The sequence below is a fragment of the Rhineura floridana genome, chromosome 16 (assembly GCF_030035675.1).
Source record: "Rhineura floridana isolate rRhiFlo1 chromosome 16, rRhiFlo1.hap2, whole genome shotgun sequence".
Lineage (NCBI taxonomy): Eukaryota > Metazoa > Chordata > Lepidosauria > Squamata > Rhineuridae > Rhineura > Rhineura floridana.
This window is the reverse complement of record NC_084495.1, coordinates 33,896,447-33,915,377: the sequence shown is the minus strand read 5'-3', so window position 1 is coordinate 33,915,377 and position 18,931 is coordinate 33,896,447. Positions and strand designations below refer to the sequence as shown.

General features: G+C 46.6%; 1 protein-coding gene across 6 annotated transcripts in view; it reads right to left on the bottom strand.

Moving 5' to 3' along the window:
* FGF13 (fibroblast growth factor 13) overlaps nucleotides 1-18,931 on the bottom strand; it is a 183,407-nt gene that overhangs the window by 30,654 nt on the left and 133,822 nt on the right. The window contains exon 1 of one of the 6 annotated variants that reach the window (XM_061598694.1): nucleotides 5,406-5,625. The exons of the other annotated variants lie outside the window; for them this stretch is intronic. Coding sequence (XP_061454678.1) covers nucleotides 5,406-5,595 — 190 coding nt within the window. The 5' untranslated portion in view covers nucleotides 5,596-5,625. Of the gene's footprint in view, nucleotides 1-5,405; nucleotides 5,626-18,931 lie in introns of those variants that run through there. 6 annotated transcript variants of the gene reach the window in all.

The following is an 18,931-nucleotide window of genomic DNA, read 5'->3' as shown; positions in this document are numbered from 1 at the left end:
GATTGGGATGGAACAACAGACTATCGGATTACAAACAGATCAGAATTAGGCAGTGAATCCCATCCCTATCAATGAGCTCCTAAGGTTTAGAGCTTCAAGGAAACAGGATGACTGAATGAAAAATGTGATCAGTGGAGGCTGGTCCATTAGGGCAAATTGCCCACCAACCTCAGTCTGTCCTCAGCCAGCCCACAATTGCCTTCCTTCCTATTTTCATCCAGCCCATTCCTGTCCGGCTTCATCCTACTTAGTCTCCTCGTTGCCCTTACAGAACTCAGCAGGAAGAAGAATAAAACTAGGATTAGTTGGCTTTGTCTGACATTGGCTCTGGCTCCACCTCCACTTGGCCACCCTGAGTCCTGCACTTCCAGCAAGGTATAGTCATCCAGGCTCTCAGGGGGTCTTAGACCCCTTACTTTTGGGGGGCACAAGGTCCCAATGTTTCCAGCATTCTATGAGCCAATCAGCATGAAAGCGGAGTGTGTTAGACACCGAGAAGAGTCTTCTAGCATGCTTGCTTGTCTTTTCTTGTTGATTGGAGCCAATCAGAGTGAAAGGAGGGGAATCAGCCACTGAGAAGACTCTTTTCAGCAGCTAACACTCTTCCCTTTCATGTTTATTGGCTCCTAGGGATGTCTGTTGTTGTGGGAGAAGGGATTAACAAGGATTTCATTCTCAACCCAGCAGCAAAATGGCTGTGACTGTCATGAAGGGACCTTGCACTTCTAGATTTGCTACTACACTACTCCCTACCAGTTCCAATGGTCAGCCAGCACTGCTTGCGAGACAACGAAACACAGCCTTATGGATGGCACAGGAACACATTATCTGCCACAAAGGGTCAACACCTGCATTATAGCCAGCAGTGCATGGAGATTTGTCCAGCTTCAACAGTTTTAGTTAGTTACGGAACTCTGCAGTGAGCTACTGAGAGGGGAGTTGGCTGCCATCCTGAGCCACAGCAAAACAGTAATTTACATTTCATTCAAGCAGGATCTGAATGTGGGTGCACTGCTTCCCATAAACAACCTTATATCGTTAGCAAAGCAGACCAACCAAGTGATGTTGATAGTCTTATTTAGGGCTTCTTCACACAACCCATCCCTTTTTAAAGTGTGCACCTAAATGGTTGCGGGGTTTTTTTTGCAAGTGTACACCTAAAAATGTGATATATTGCTATCAGATATAGGGGGCTGAAAGCATACACAACATACAGGCATTTATCAGAGACCAGGTTTGGCTACCACTCCTGGTCAATTGTCCTCTCAATGGCAACAACTCTTGTTGTTCCATAATATTTTAAAGGGGCTTTAGTTGCCATCATACCAAGCAGAACCCGTGTTCAGATTGCTGATCATTGGTCCAAAAGGCTATTAACAAGTTTACCCACCACACAGCTACAATTCCCAGCACCCTGCACAAACTATGGTTCCCAGGATTCTTTTGGGGGGAAGTCATGTGCTTTAAATGTATGGTCATGGCATGTGTGAAATAACCCTTAGTTCTTCAGCTGGTTAAGAACAACTTCCAGATTTGATGGTTATGGGCTTTGACGTTTCAACAAAGCAAAACCAAGGGAGAGGAAATTTGCTCATTCCCTTTTCCAAAACATGCTAGAGCATTTAAATGCTTGCCCATTGCTCTCCATTTCCCTGTGTGCATCCTTGATAGCATACATTATATATAGCCCAACCTTACCAATGTGCAGTAGGAAAGTCCTTGGTGACAATAGCAGCATGAACAAATGCACAGATTTTCAGAGAGAAGCTAGTGATAGTCTTGGAGAAGAGCGAGCTCTGTCAGCGCACTACCACTGAACCAAACCTAGCTCACAGGGTTGTTGTGAGGATAAAATGGGATGGGATATGTGGCCCTGAGCTGTTCAGTCACGGCTCAGTGGGTGGCTTAAAATAAGACAGAATTCACATAAAAAGTGGGATGCAACAATGATGCATTAAAAAAACCAGATTGAGACTTGGATATAAATCAAATAAATAAAAATAGGTTATCCCTACCACCACCTAAATTCTTCATTCTCATGTAACATATCCTGAGTGGGTATGCTGGGGGGTTATGAAAGATAGAGAGATGGCTCATGAATACTGATGACAGGGATGTGTGCGGAAATAAATGGTGCCTATCAGCCAAATTGTATATACATATGTACATTATCTGAATAGGTCACCAATGATGGGGGGTGGGTTAATAGGATGGCAGCTCAGTCTCAGAGGATCTGCTTTGGATACTTCCAGGTTCAATCCCCAATATCTGCAGACAGAGCTGGGAATGTCCCATGCATGAAACCATGGACAGCCACTGGCAGTCACTGAAGACCAAAGAGCTTCTTATGTTATTGTGTCGATGCATGCACAAGCATCAATCACAAATGAATGCAAAATAAATAAATAAAAACAGCGTCCTCGACACACCCAGGATTTCTGGATGGTACACGCACAAGGGGGAGACAGAAGATGCCATTTGCCATTGTATCCATAGTGTTGGGTGGCACTATGGAGGGAGGCAAATAAATTGCGGGTGTGCCAGTTCGTTTTTGTGCACAAAAATAAATGAAGGAATTGCAAACCATCCCTTGTCAGAAAGAAGCAGGAACTGAGGAAGAAGAACAAGCTTAGGAAATCACACAGTTAGTTGCAAGTGTGTGAAAAAGGAAAGAAAACTAGCGCGTGTCTATGTAGATGAGTGTGTAAGATGCTCAAAAGGCATAGCAACGAGTCCTTTAGTGAGCATAAGAAGAGAGAGAAAAGAAAGGGCCTGCAGATCTGAGACAGAGCAACATGAAACGGAAAAAAAAAAAAGAGATCAGGAACTGGGATGTTTAAGGCACCGGAAATCAAAGAAACGCCAGAGTAGTGGAACTAACAGAGTCTTGAACTTAGAGTAAGGAGACAAAGGTTCAAATCCCCATACCTCTGTGAAGCTCACTGGGTGATCTGAGCCAATCACTCTCTCAGTGACTACCTCACAGGGCTGTTGCAAGGATAAAATGAGTTTGGCCATATGCCCTCCCCTGGGAGAAAGGCCAGGGTACAAATACAGTACTCAGATAAACAAAAAGGGTGATCTGGGTGCTTAGAGATGAAAGGTAGAACTGGTGTTTGCATGGATGCCTTTCTAAGGTTTGACTTCCCTCTTTAGGTTTTGTCACATGCAAGGGCATCATGCTCAGGCGATCAAGTGTCAATTGCCACATTTCTGTCGTGATACAAGGGACAAGAAACAGAGATGCAGCAATAAACTTCCTTTCACACACGTCGACCTGCAAGCTTGATGTAGGAACTGGTCCCTTAGGGCTGCTTCATATGTTTTGGGCTTCCCTGAAGCTCATCTGTGTTGGAAAGCACATGAAAGCTGTGCATAGTTCCTCACGTGTGGTTATGATTGTGTACTATTGCTGCACGCATGGCACCCGTGGGGATCTACACATCCTGGCTTCATGGTAGAACCCAAGACGGAAGCACTGTCCATGTTGGGGGCTTCTAAGAACACATCAGTTTCCTTGATTCATCAGAGGTTCGCCTGAATCAACAGTAGGGAGGGAAAGGTCTCATTTCTCTCCATTACTCATTTTTCCAATCTTAAATTCAGGTCTCCACATTTCTGCAGCAGCTTGCATTTTAATTTTTTTAAAAAAACCTTATGAAAATTCTCCAACATTTTAGTGTGAATTTCTCCCAATAAACACATTTTGTAGGCAGTTTTGACTAATGTATACATTTTTGCAAGCCATTTCTCATCATATAATGCAATGCTGTATGTTATTTTCACTCATATATTCATTTTTATGCACACTTTCTCTTCATATATATATATGCATTCTTATAAGCATTGCTTGGTTGGCGAACTGCATTGCAAAATTCACAGAAGGGCAAATTTCAAAAGATGGCTGTGTTTCGGTTACCATATTTTTAGGAAAATGCATGTTTGATAGAGCTGTCTTGAAATGTGAACTAAATCAAATTTCTCACCCATACCTATCCAACAGCAAATCAATCAGACACCTCTGGGTCTCACAGGCGCTGCAAGGTACAGTTTGCTCCTGGGGTCTGATACTCAGTGGTATACTGCCTTTGCACATGGAAGTTCACGTTAGGTATTGTGGTGAATACCCACTTACTACACCTGTTTCCCATATATTTGCTGGAACCTTCTGAAGAGCCATGAAAGCTCTTGGCCGCCACCTCTTACGGTAGCCAAACAATGCACAAAGAGGCAGTATGCAACCAGCCAACACCCAGAGAAGCCTTGAGTGTTCCATAATACATAGGGAATATAGGGGGCTGCCTTTTACTGAGTCCACTGGCCCATCTAGCTCAGGATTGTCAACACTGACTGGTAGTGGTTTTCCAGGGTTTCAGGCAAAGGTCTCTCCCAGCCCTACCTGGAGATACTGGGGACTGAACCTGGGACTTTCTGCATGCAAACCAGACGCTCTGCCACTGAGCTACTGCCCTTCCCATGCCACAAAGGGCTGCAGCTAATCAGGAACTGTTGCAAAAAGCGCCCCGTGTTGCAACCTTAGCAAGCATGTCACCTCCTTCGAGTCCAATGTGTGAAGGAGGTCTCAGTTAGTGTTAGGGGTAGGGCTGTAGACCAGCAGCAGAGTAGAGGCAGAAGATCCCAGGCTCACTGCCTGGCATCCCCAGCCAAAAGGGAGAGGAAGCAGAGCAAAGACAAGTGGGATGGATGGATGAACGGTCTGTCTCAGTATAAGGCTGCTTATATTCCTACTGTGTTTGTCCACAAAGGGTCTTTTACAGCCTGAAGATGATGGTGGTGATTATTAATTGATTGGTTGGTTGGTTGGTTGGTTGGTTGATATCCCCTCCCTTCCTCTCAGCAGGAGCCCAGGGCTCCTGGGTTGAACCTGTGTCCTTCTGTGCATGGGCAGATGCTCTACCATTGACCTACAGCCCTTCCTCTATGTAGGACCACAGCAAAAAGGTCCACCTACTCTAGCAACCCATTTCCCAGCAGTGGCCAATCAGATCCCTGTGAGAGGCTCACAAGGCAGGGCACAAAGGCAATAGCCCTCTCCTTCAATGCACAGAAGGACCCAACGGGGCCCACCAGCTGCCTCCCTGAAGCAGGGGCTTCCAGGGAATCACCTCCCCAGCCTCTCCAGAGGCTTACACCCCAAAGAGCCCTCACAGGGAATAGAGCTCTCCTTTCTCTAGCGATAAGATCATCAGAGGAGCCCTGCCGAAATCAGCCCAAAGGCCCATGTCAGTTCAGCATCCTCCATGCCACAGGGGCCCCCCAGGTGCGTAAGGGAAGTGCACCAATCGAGCAGGGGATGAAGAGCCCGCTCCCTAACGTAGCCAGGGCGCGCCTCGTCAGCCAGGCCCCCTTCTGCCCAGCCCGGCCCCTTCCCCAGGTCGGCCCACCTGGTTTTCTCCTCCGCCTCTTCTTGGAGCCGAAGAGCTTGACCCTGGAGAAGACGCTGAGCTTCTTCTTGTCGGCGCAGCTGGTCTTGGTCTTGCTGGGGCTACTGACACATTTGCACGCGTTAGACTTCTCCCGCTCCCTGGCTTGCCTCTTCTGTCGGATCAGGGAGCTGGCGATGGCTGCTGCCATGGCCGCCACCCTGGAGGGTCACACGGCGGGGCTGCGGGGGCTGCCTGCGGGGGGAGCCCCCAGCATGCTGCTCTCGCCTCCCCACGGAAAATGGAGTCCAGGCAGGACAGGAGGTCGGGCCACTTCCCGCCGCGCAAGGAAGCTCCGAAAGAAGGGGATAACAGCAGCCAGTGGGTGCCACAGGGGGCGCGCTAGACGCGTGCGCCTTTTGGCTTGGGGAGCTCCGACGACGACGACGAAGCCGCCGGGTCCCGATCCCTTCGTGTCTGTAGAGTGGGGGGGGGGCAGAGAGAGTTGAATCCTCAGTCTCAAACTTGGCCCCGGACTGGAAAGTTGCCTGCCCGCTCAGCGAAGAGCGACGAGAGGCAACCAACAGGTCCCTCGACGACGTCTCCAAACGCGCCTTTGGCGCAGCACCGGCGCTGCCCGGCCCCGGCGGCGCCCAGCCAAAGGGTCCCCTTTCCTTCTTCTCGACCTTTTACAAAACAAGCAACCTGTTAGGCACTCGAAGGGGGACGAGGGAGGGGGAGGGGAAGACGGGAGGAGGGGGTCTGCGGTTGCCCGCTTCCTTCTTGGACAGGCGGTCACCAACGGTGGCGTCTTCTTGTCCAACAAGTCCTCCAAGCTGCTGCGCCCCGGGGCTGCTTGGATCGCCCCAGGGGGAGCGCCCGCTTGGCAGGGCTCTCTCCTCAACGGGGAAACCTTAGCCGCATCTTTTCCCGTCCCTCCTCCTGGAGCCCGGCTTTGGCGTGTTTTGGGATGGCACAGAGAGAGCGAGAGGGGCTGGGCTTTCCTTCGACAGCAGCACCTGCAGAAAAAGCAGCAGCAGCGACAACTGAGGCTGCGCTCTCTCGGCCAGGAACCGCACGGCGAGCAGAGAGGCGACGCAGCAAAGCCCCTCCGCACAGCCCCCCTCCTTTTCAGCAAATGCAGAAATCGGACTCGGTGGGCAGGGAGGCGAGGAGAGAAGAAGGGGGGGGACGCGCGAAGCAGCTTGCAGGCAGACGCAGCTGTGGCTAGAGGCGGCGGCAATCTCCCTGGGTAGGTGTGCAGAGGCGAGGCGAGGGGTGGGGAAAGAGGGGAGGACGCCCCCTTCTGAGCCTGAAGCGCCTCTCCGGGGAAAGAGGCGGCAGCGAGCAGAGACATCCAAACAGACGTGACTGGCGTTGGAAAGCACTCGGAAGCCAGCGCGATGCGGGGAAGGGGTGGGGGTGGAGCAGGCGACAGGGAGGGGACCGGCCTCGTGAGAAACCGATAGGCGGACACGTGTGCGGCGCGGTGCGTGGGTGGGTGGCCGGGAGAGCAGAGCTGGATGGAAACGAAAAGGTCCATCTCGCTCCTGAATCTTCCTCTCCCTCACCGTCTTCTGGCCATCCAGATGCCTCCAGGAACGTCGGGAGCTGCCTTATACGGACTCAGGCCCGCTGGTCTATCTTGCTCAGTATTGTCTACACGGACTGGCGGCGTCTCTCCAGCGTTTCAGAGTCTCTCCAGCCCTACATGGAGATGCCTGGGGGGTGCACCTGGGACCTTCTGCATGCAGGCAGAAGCCTACAAGCAAGGCAGGAAAGCGCCAAAGCCTCCAACTGGATCTTGAGGAAGACCATTTGAAAAGAAAAATGAAGAGAGAGAGAGAGAAAAGGATTTTGGGGGTAAAGGAGACTCAAATGCCATCTGGGGCCACCCACACATCATCACCAGTTCTCAAGCCCTCTGAATAGAGAGAAAAGGGAGCTACTTGCCCTGGGAAGGGAAGCCAATCTTGGTCCTTTTGGGTTTGAAGAGGCAAGGAGCTGGTCCCTGGGAAAGTTTTCCTCCCAGAGGGATGTCACTACACTATGACATCACTATGTGATGGTAAGCTCCTAGGAGCAGAGACCTTTTGTTCCTCCTCTTGTTTGTTTGCTTTTGGATTTTCTCTGTACCCCTGCAGAGTTGACTCGCTTTCCGTTCTGACCTGTGAAAAGTGGTCTTGTGTTTCATTCCCAAATATTCAGCACGTAGCCAATAGGAGCAGTTTAGAAGAAGCCCTTGGTGGTTTATTGAATTAAGGCAGAATTTCCATCAAAATATCCAAGCCACAGAATTGGAATTGGATAGCATGGTTCTTCTGATAATTCAGAATCTTGATCAAACAACTGATGGCCACTCCAAAATCAAGCATGGTGCTTTTAATGGATCGGCTGCGGGTTCATCCAGAAGTTCTCACTCTTGTCACATGCACATTAATGAGTCTTAGACTTTCTTGCTATATCTGTGTACTCTCTCAAATATCGTAAGTCCGTCTTGCCAATCCATCTCCTGAAATGCCACCACAGTCAAATATGCAGGAACAGGGGTGGATCTTTGGCCATGTGGATTTAAGACTACCAATCCTGTGATGCAGTGCAATGTTGGACAAAGTATACATAAGCCAGGACAATGTTTCTGCGGTATCTAAAACGACAGAACCCATGATGCACTGTTAACACCAAGAAGAAACTCATGGGTGACAATAGCAGGGGCCCAAATTACAATGAGCAACTGAGAAAGTAGGGAAATAATGGGATTGTAAATGGAACTGGTGTTGGACTAATTTAGCTGAGTTAGCAGTAGCACACACAGCTTGGAAGGTGGCTGTGTGTTGAATGCTGTGTGAGCAGACTTGTTTCAATCGTGCAGAGACTTTTGTCATGGAAGATAAGAAAGATTCATTTATTTTAAGAAATATATACTTGGATAGAAAAGAGTTTCTAAATCTGATTAACTAAACTGGAAATGCAAGAGCCATGATTGCTCCTTTGATCTCAGCAGAGAGAGAGAAAGAGAGAGAGAGAGAGATGTCTCCTCCCCCAAGGTGGGTTGAAGAAGAGAGGAGTAGGAAATGAGGACAGCAATCCTAAGAGTACCTGTCTAGCACCTTATATACCCAGTTGATCACTGTGCTCTTCAAGTGAAGGCCACCTGCAAATATCTTACCAGGAGCTCCATTCCACACAACATAGGAAACGGACCTTTACTGTAGTGGCACCTACCATTTGGAATTCCCTCCCCTTAAATATTAGACAGGCGCCATCTCTGTTATCTTTTCTGCACCTACTGAAGACCTTCCTCTTTCAACATGCCTTTTAAGTAGAGACCTTATCCCGCTATGTGTCTGTGTTGGAATTACTTTTTAAGATTTTTTAAAAGATTTTTAAAAAAAGATGTTTTGTTTTAACATGTTTTTAAAGATGTTTTATTTTAACATATTTTGAAGTCTGTTTTTATGCTGTTTTAGAGTGTTTGTTTGTGTCTTTTGCTTGCCACCCTGGGAAGAAGGGTGGGATATATTATTATTATTATTATTATTATTATTATTATTATTATTATTATTATTGATGATCATGATGATCATGATGATGATAGCACATGAAGGAAGGTCAGCTCAGGTTAGGTCAGAAAGACAATCTCGGAAGCTTAGAGGTCCCCCTCTCTCTATTTACTTTAACCCCAAGCAAACCCACCAGCAAGTTGAATTGCATCCCACCTCTTCCAACTGGGGCATGGGCTTCAATTCCACTAATAAACATCCAGTTGAATTCTCTTGCTTGGAGCCCTGATAACACTGGTGATCCCTCCTGCTGTTTGTGAACATGCCTAAAAGTGGGTTGACTCATCTGAAGTCCTCTCTGTTGCCATATGACACCACTGTTGCTAGAAGCCTCTACTACAATCAATAGTAGCTCCTTTCCTTCTTAGGCCTCTTCAGAGAACCAGTGTGGTGTAGGGGTTAGCATGTCAGACTAGGATCCGGGAGGCCATGATTCAAATCTCACTTAGCCATGGAGCTCACTGGATGACTTTGGGCAAGTCACCATCTCTCATCCTGACCTACCTCACAGGATTGTTGTAAGGATAAAATAGGGAGGAGAAGAACCATGCATGCCACCTTGCCTTCCTTTGGAGGAAAGGGTGGGATAGAACTGTGATAATAATTTAAAAATATCCTAGATGGAAATCAAGGGATCGGTAAGTTCTGGAGATCTTCAGTGGAGGATTGGGCACACCAGAGGGGAACCATTCGAAAGCACAACCTGTCTACCCACGCCTGAGAGAATAAACAATGGCCATACCATGGCTTGCAGTTGGTACCACTGGTGGCTGGTGCCCAGTGGGACAAGTGGAGTGGAAGGCAGTGGTATGTGGAGCCAGAGCCAATGACAGGCAACCAATTCATTCTAGGTTTGTCTCCATCCTCCTACAATGTCAATATTGATACTAAGGAGGAGGAAGCTGACAGCCAGTGCCACCCCCTTGGACTGGCTGTTAAGTAAGAAGGCAGGCAGGTGGAGGCTTGGTGAGGTCAGACTGAGGTTGGTAGGGTGAGCCACATTGGCCCTAATAGACCAGCCTCCATTGGTTGGTTCTGTCCATGGGGAAAATCTGTAGTTCAGCATTCAATGGTGCTACTCAGAAAGAACCCCAGTCAAGTACACGGCCACTGCCCGAAGCCAAGTACTTTTCTTCAGTTGTTGCTCACAAACTGGGCAACTGCCAATCACATTGCAAAATCCAAGACTTGTCCATTGGTAGACGTGTGTGCCATCTTGTTCGTAACGCACAGGAAGAAGCTTACATTGATAAAACCAGCTACTCACATTGCCTTCTCTGAGAGCCAGCATGCTGCAGTTTTTGGACCAAGGAGACTGAGAGGCCAATCCCTGCCCAGATGCGAAGATCCCTTGGACAACTCTACAGTTTTTTAGTTTGACCTGCCCCACAGGCAGAGCTTGGAAAAGTTACTTTTTTGAACTACAACTCCCATCAGCCCCAGACATCACGGCCACTGGATTGGGCTGATGGGAGTTGTAGTTCAAAAAAGTAACTTTTCCAAGCTCTGCCCACAGGGTTGTTGTGGGATTAAGCTGGAGTCATCGTGAGCACATCAATGAAAGAGTCTGATATAATATTCAACAAAGCAACGGCATTATACGACCCTTCCTCCACAATAAGCCCAAAGCAGCATACAACTCAGTCAAAACTGCTGTCATCAGGCCCAGGGGCTAAATGTAGCCATCCAGGTGCCTCTATCCAGCCTCCAGAGCACTCCCCAGGCCACGCCCCCTCTCCATAAGCCACACCTCTCCCTAGCCTGCTCTACACCTGCTTCGAGTGCTTTTGCCTGGCTGGCATGTGTCCCTGAACTGTGATGATGCTTGCCTGGATGGACAGAGAGGGGTGGGTGTGTTGACATGTCTGGCTATTACTACTACTACTACGTTTATATCTCCACCTTTCCTCCAAGGAGCTTCAACTCCAAGGTGGCATACATGGTTCTCCTCCCTCTTCCTTTTATCCTCACACCAACCCTATGAGATCGGTTAGTTTGAGAGGCTGTGACTGGCAAGAGGTCATCCAGCAAGCTTCATGGCTGAGTGGGGATATGAACCCTTGTCTCCCAGGTCCTAATCCAACACTCTAACCATTACTCCCCACTGGCTCTCACACTTTTCATGTTCTCCTGCTTTTGCCAGTCTGGAACGTAGCCTTCAGTACAAAAGTGAAAATCACATCCTTTGCTTTGCCCACGCCCACCTCTGGCTCTGTCCGCTTTTGCGTGGAAGGTTGCCCACAAGGGAAGGCAGACTGAAAATGATCCCTTGCAGCTGATTAGCAACAATCTTCAAACCATCTAACACCTCCAGAACAAAAACTTCAGCACTGTAGCACTCTTCTTCAATCTTGGGTCCCCAGATGTTGTTGGACTACAACTCCCATCATCCTCGGCCATTGGCTAAGCTGGCCGGGGTTGATGGGAGTTGTAGTCTGACAACATCTGGGGACTCACAGTTGAAGAACAGTGCACTATAGTACAGCAATGGAGAGCCTGGCACCCTCCAGATGTGGCTGGACTCCAACTCTCATCAGCCCCAGCTCCTGCTGGGAGGAAGGGTGGGATATAAATTAAATAATAATAATAAAAAAACCAAATAAATAAATCAGCTAGCCTGGCCAATGGTCAGGATGATGGCAACTGTAGTTCAGCAGCATCTGAAGGGCAAAAGGTTCCTTGCTGCGGAGACTCTCAAGGGCCAGATAGGGAGGCCTGGAGGGCCACATTTAGCTCATGGGCATGAGGTTCCCCATCCCTGGATTAATTTGAGTTCCTGAACTCTTATTGTTTTTATATTGCATTCTTTGTTGTATACCACTTTTTAAGGTTAAGCAGCATATACATTTGTTAAATAAATAAATAAATAAATAAATAACGTAAGGACCAGTAGCGTAGTGGCAAATTCAGAAGTGCAGAGTCCTTTCACGATCATCACACCCACACACACCCCTTTTTTCGCTGCTGGGTTGAGAATGAGATCCTTATTAATGCCTTCTCCCACAACAACAGAAATCCCTAGCAGCCAATAAGCATGAAAGGGGACTGTGTAAGCTCCTCAGAAGAGTCTTCTCAGTGGCTGGATCACCACATTTCACTCAGATTGGCTCCAAAACGCAGGAAAGGACAAGGAAACATGTTAGAAGACTCTTCTCAGCGGCTAACCCTTTCATGCCGATTGGCTTGTAGGATGATGGAGACAGAGGGACCCTGCTGGGACCCTGCTCCCAAAAAAGTAAGGGATCTAAGACCCTGGATGACTACACTCATGGTAAGGACAGGCTGAAAGGTAGGGATTGACAGCTCCCGGTGGCACCTCATGGTTCCGTAAAAGCAGAGCTTGGAAAAGTTACTTTTTTGAACTACAACTCCCATCAGCCCCAGACAGCATGGCCACTGGATTGGGCTGATGGGAGTTGTAGTTCAAAAAAAGTAACTTTTCCAAGCTCTGCGTAAAAGTGGGGGGTGAGCCCCAGGCTGTCATTCCCTGCAATTAAAGAGATCCATTTCAAGATGCCAAGTTCTCTTCCCTGCTGGCAGAATCCCAGGGTCATCATTGCTACATTTGCGAGCCTGCCAGATGCCGAATGTAAGAGCGCAATGCCAAACCCCTTTCTGTTTGCTTGTTTTGTTCACAGATAAAATGAAGCGCAGTAAATTCAGCCTCTCATTCCAGACACAGGTGTGGCTGTTTCACTGAACAACAGCCCTGTTCTAAATATGTTGGCCATGATTCAGGTGCATGCATACTTGCATGCACCGATGGATTTCCCCTTTGCTTTTGGAGTCATCCTGTTATGTAAATTTGTATAGATATCAGCAGAGATTGTCAACGGTCTGAGACACTGTGTGCCAGTGTGTGGGTTCACCGAAGAAAGCAGGCTTTTAGTCTGCATTGAGATCACTGAGACTTCAGACTTAGTAAAATAAGAAAAGCTACTTTATGTATAGAAATACATAGCAGATAGAAAGGCATACCTAGTTCTAAGAAGGGAAAGGGCGGAAGGAGGAGGGGCAGATAAACTTCCCTAAGCATATCAGTCTAACAATGGAAGGAAGTCAGTCAGAGCATCGCAGGTAAAGGTAGTCAAGCCTAGCCATCTGGGGGACCCTAACTCCCTTCTGGAACATAAACAAAGTAACAAAACAGGAGTTGCTCTTGCCCCACTTCCAACACATCCTGCCCCACTTCAAACAGGTCCAAATTAAAGGAGTAGCCATTTTTAGAACTTTAGTTGTGTATCTATGGCAACTGAGAGTTGAAATGGGCTGAAGGGGAGGGTGGGACGGTGGGGGTTGTTAGGAAACATACACAGATCCTCTTGAACATTCTGGTGAAAAAATGAATAGCAGTCCACAACATTTATAGCAGGGGTGGGGAGTCTTTTTCAGCCTGAGGGCCACATTCCTTTCTGGGCAACCTTCTGGGGGCCACATGCCAGTGGTGGGTGGGGCCAAAGGCAAAATTGGGAGGAGCAACAGATGCAAATCTTACTTTGTACAGAAGGCCACACAAAATTCGTAAGTTTCTACACACTTACACACATCTCTGTCCATCCACCAAGAGAGGCCATCCCAATTCAAGGATGCATCCTTGCCAGACAAAAGCACACAAGGGAGCTGGGGAGGACCACAGCCTGGAGAGAGTTCCAGGGGCTAAAGAGAGAAACACAGAGGGCTGCATTCTGCCCCCGGGCCTGAGATTCCCTACCCTTGATTTACAGAGTACTTTCAGACATTTAATACACATAGAATCATAGAGTTGGAAGGGTCCTATAAGGCCATCAAGTCCGACCACCTGCTCAACACAGGAATCCAACTTAAAGCACATGCAACAGGTGGCTGACCAGCTGCCTCTTGAAGGCCTCCAGTGTTGGGGAGCCCACCACCTCCCTAGGTCATTGGTTCCATTGTTATGCTGCTCTAACAGTTAGGAAGCTTTTCTTGATTTTCAGCTGAAATCTGCCTTCTTGTAACTTGAGGCCATTATTCCGTGTCCTGCACTGAATATACACTGAATATACATCATCGTGTAATCCTTACAACAACCCTGTCCAGCAGGCCACTGTTCTCCCCATGTTGCAGATGAAAGTAATTAAATTTTAAATCAGGCAGTTAGGCCTCAGATGGTATACCCCCCATATAAATAATAGTGTGTTAAAAAAATGAGCATCTAATTGCAAGGTGTCACACACCAAAAGAGAACAGTGGTGCGTTTGGTGCACAGGACAACATGCATGTACTTTGCAGCCTGTAATCTACACAGTGGATGTTGAAATAAGGGGAAAGGATTTTAGTTTATTACATAGCGGGCTCCCTTTACACAAGGAAACATCTCCCGGTTGACCTTCTGCTATCCCACTTTCCAAGTCAGAAGCTCATTGGAGGTTTGTTAACTGGTATTAAGAAGATATACAGATATTGAGATATTTTTTTTAAAAAAAAGCAATGTTGCATTTCTCTTTTCCTGTGAAATCAAGGACAGAATATTTGTTCTCAAATGATGCCATCAATTTGGCATTTAAGCAGGTAATGGAGAAAGGCTGTATGCATTCTGGTATATTAAACTTTGCTATGAAAAAGGACTCACTATAATATAACGGTTGAAATGTTATGCACAAAACACAATGCAACTTTTACACACACACACACACCACACACACACACACACACACACACACACAGAGAACTAATCAGTTTGCAGTACCTCCCTTGTGCCTGCCTCTTCCCTTGTAAGTTACAAATGTAGAAACCACAGCCACAACAGAACAACTTTTGCTTGGGAAAAGAACAAGCTCTTAGAACATTAGTGGCTGTCCAGATGTTGTTGGGCCATAGCTCCCATTAGCCCGAGCCAGCATGGCCAATGGTCAAGGAGGATGAGATTTGAAGTCCAGCATCATCTGGAGAGCCACAGGTCTCCCATTCCTGACTTTGGCTGTGTACACACCATACATATTTCATATGCATGGCTTCCCCCAAAGAATCATGGGAACTGCAGTTTACCCTTCACAGAGCTATAATTCCCAGCATCCTTAATAAACTACAGTTCCCACTATTCTTTGGAAGAAGTCATGCTTTATGTATGGTGTGTACGCAGCCTGTAAAGTTTCTTGCTAGGAAGGTGCCAAATAACCCATCATCCTTTGTCCTCTATTCTGCTTTCAAGTCTGCTTTTCTATTTCAAATAGGGTCAATGCAACAGCCTGTGGCCAATTTATGGAAACATTCACAACATTCCCTTCAAATGTCTAACATCCATCTGTGGTTTTGGTGATACCAGAGGCTCTACAGAAAAAGAGAACAGCTCCCCACCCCCACCTACAACAATTGCATGTTACAATATCACCACGTCACATCTCTGCACACCTTGTCGGTCATTTGAATGGCTTTTGTGTTATCTTCCTGCATTCTGTTCTGTCCTAGATCAGCTGGGTGGGTCTGTTATGATTAGGCACAGCCGTCTACAACACAGGCCCCATCTGTGCGACACACTGAAAGGCGTAGCATATCACTTTAAACAGTCCCAAAAGAATCCTGTAGTTTAAGGGCGCTGCAGGATTTATTCTAAGCCTTTTTCCCCCACCGCACAAGCAGCCAGCACACTGCGAGCCCCAGAACTAGTCAAGTAATTTGCCCCATACTATAATATGAGCAGTGCTTGTGTGTGACAGTGCTCACCAGCACATAATATTGGCACCTTGTCTTTTGCTGCCTGTGCCAGGCATTTAGTGCAAGCACCCACAGTACTTTTATCAAGCTATGAGTACCTGACACCTCTTTTTTTTTTTAACCAAAAAAAGGCTGACTCAGTATAATGTTATGAATATTTGAAAAGAGCCAGTATTTATCTCCATGTTCTATTTCTTTTTATCTTTTCTCATTTTTTCATGGGCTCCTGCTGGGAGGAAGGGCGGGATATAAATAAATCTATTAATTTTTTTATAAGCTACCCAGCACCTTGTTAAATTCCATATACTCAATTTACTCCCCCCCCAAAAAAATCCTAGGGGAAGTGAAGCACCCCCTCCCAGCTATAGGCCTGTGTTCAAATGCACAAAAACTTATTTCACATTGCACAGGGGGGGTTTTTTTGGACACTGCACAAAATGTCACTAGCTGTGTGTTAGAATAAACCCTGGGGAGACCCTTCACAGAACTATAATTCCCAGAGTTCTCTGAGGAGGGACTGATTGTTAAACCACTCTGAGAACTGTAGCTCTGTGAAGGGAATAGGGGTCTCCTAACAACTCTCAAGAAGCCAGGATGGTTTAAACTGTTACAATAATGTTTTCGATGTATAGTGCAGATGGGGCCGCTGACTGGGAGTGGAGAACCTAAGTCATTAAAAAAAAAACAGTGTAAAGACTAAGGATCTTTAAAGATTGTATGTTTAATCCTGGGATAGGATGTACTCTTTGGCAACAATATGGTGTCCTCCAGGGTCTTCAAGAAACTGCTATTTGATACAGTAGAACAAGGATGGAACCGTTTTCAGATCGAGGGCCACATACCCTCATGGGCAAGCTTCTGGGGGCCGGTCAAAGTGGGTGGGGCAATGGGTGGGATTCTAACCTTGTAGAGTAGATTACATTCTAGCTGCACAAAAGCCAGAGGCTCCTACACTGCCATACACACAGTAGAGGCTGGTGGCTCCGATGCCAGTGAGGCAGTGGAATCCGCTCCGGGTTTTAGTCTGAACTTGAAGGAGCAATTCAAGCTGCGTCAGCTTCAGCACCTTGGACAGCTCCTTGAAAGTCTGGATTGAAACCTGGTGCGGATTCATTGTCCCACTGATGTTGGAGCCACCAGTCTCCACTGCATATATACACAAGTCCATCCTTTATCTAAACAAGGAAAAGGTGTTATCACAGTTCTAGGACAAATTCCGGTCTGACAAAAGCACCCAAGGGAGGCACTGGGCCTGGCGGATGAGTGGTATGCCCTGGGAGGTGGGGGTATGGCCTGGACAGAGTCCCAATGGTCCTTCAGAAAGTCCTGGCTGGGCACATTTTGGGCCGTGGACTGAACTTCAATAGCTGGAATGTTCCTTCAAGCTATGGCATTCCCTGGGAAACGTCCATTTGGTCTACTGGAAATGTATCCATATATTTTGTTGTTCTTAAAACAGTTAACCATTTTACATGCTGCTGGTGAGAATGGAAAGGTAGTGGTGTGTGTGTGTGTACACAAAGACACTCTCAAACTACTTAGATACCAAATATCTGAAAGACCACCTCCTTCCCTACAGACCCTCTCAGGTGCTGAGATCAGCAGAAGGACCCTTTTCGTAGTTCTGCCACCCTCAGAAGCTCAGGGGGCAATGGCCTGGGAGAGGGCATTCTCTTTGCTGGCTCCTAAGTTGTGGAACTCCCTCCCCACTGAGATGTGCCTGTCACTGTACAGTTTTAGGTGAATGCTGAAGATGTACCTCTTTACCCTGACCTTTGACACCTGAGACATGTATTTTTAGGATGCACCCTATTTTGGGATTTTAAGTTGTTTTCAGATGGTTTTTAATGACATGTTTTAAAATTGTTGTGACCCACCCTGGGTGGGCCATAAAGCTAAATTTATTATTATCATTATATGCTTCTAATTACATTTACACAGCATCACTTTACCTAAAAATAACTTAAAACTGTGGGGAACCTTTGATTCAGATCCAAGCTGAGATATTCAGAAAAGGAATGTGGTACAGACAGCATGGGACTATACCATTTCAGAATGTAGCAGGGAGGGAATCACATGATCAAAGGCTTCCTCATGTAAAAAAATAGGCTTGCAAATCAGAGAGAAGGTTAAGCAGGAATCCATCTCCTTGACTAGTTTTCAGTGTGCAGGGCCTTCTTTTCAGATATATATCTGAAGTATATCTGATATATATCTGTCAGATATATATGATAAAAGTATTAGTTTGTATGACCTCCCCAAGTGAAATCTTTACCACTTGGATTGTGCTGATTTTATAAACACAAGAACATAAGTTTAGCTCTCCCCATTTCCACATCAGTTTGTGATTATTGTTCTTTGTGGGGTTTGTTTTTTTTTAAAGTCCTCATGAATACTCATCAGCATTGCAGTGTGAATTTCTTCTAACATACAAATTTTTGCATGCAGTTTCTCCCAATGTATCGATTTTTTGCAAAGCATTCCCCCCTAATATAATGCACAATTGTCTGTTAATTTCACTAATATATCATTTTAATATGGTCAGTTTACCCCTAGTATGTGCATTTTTGTACACATTACTTGGCTGAGAACTGCATTATAAAATGTAGAGAAGTGCTAATTTTGAAGGATGGCTATGTTTATTTATTTATTTATTTATTAAATTTATTAGTCGCCCATCTGGCTGGTTGTCCAGCCACTCTGGGCGACGTACAAGATAAAAAACAATACATTAAAACGTTAAAATTTAAAACCATAACAGTAAAAACCTAACCCACCCCAAAAGCCTGCCTGAAGAGCCAGGTCTTCAAGGCCCGGCAGAAGCTCATCATAGAAGTTTGCATATTGTTTCGGACAGGGCAAATTAGGTAGACTTGCCTTTAAATGCAAGCTGAATCAAATTTCTCTCCTGTTCATTCTTGGAGGCCACAGTTCATAGCTCACTTACACTAGCATAGCCCTTGTGACCTTGAAGCTGACATGCACCTTGCACCTTGATGCACCTTGCACTGCTATCAGCTTAGGACTTTGAACAGACATCCAGGGACCCGCACAGCAGAAGAAGCAGGAGGACTCTCAAACACAGGCGTGCTGGCTTACTACATTTTGTAATCAAGGAAATAATGGCACTTACCATTTAAAGGGACCAACCCCTCCCCGCCAATCAAACCTGTAAGTCCACATGAATACAAAAAGCCATCATACAACTTCAAAGCAATGTTAGTTCAAACTAGCTTGACATGCAGCCTAACTCTTTGCACATTTAATCAATGGGATTTGCTGGTCGTAACCTTTCATAGGATTGCAGCGGTA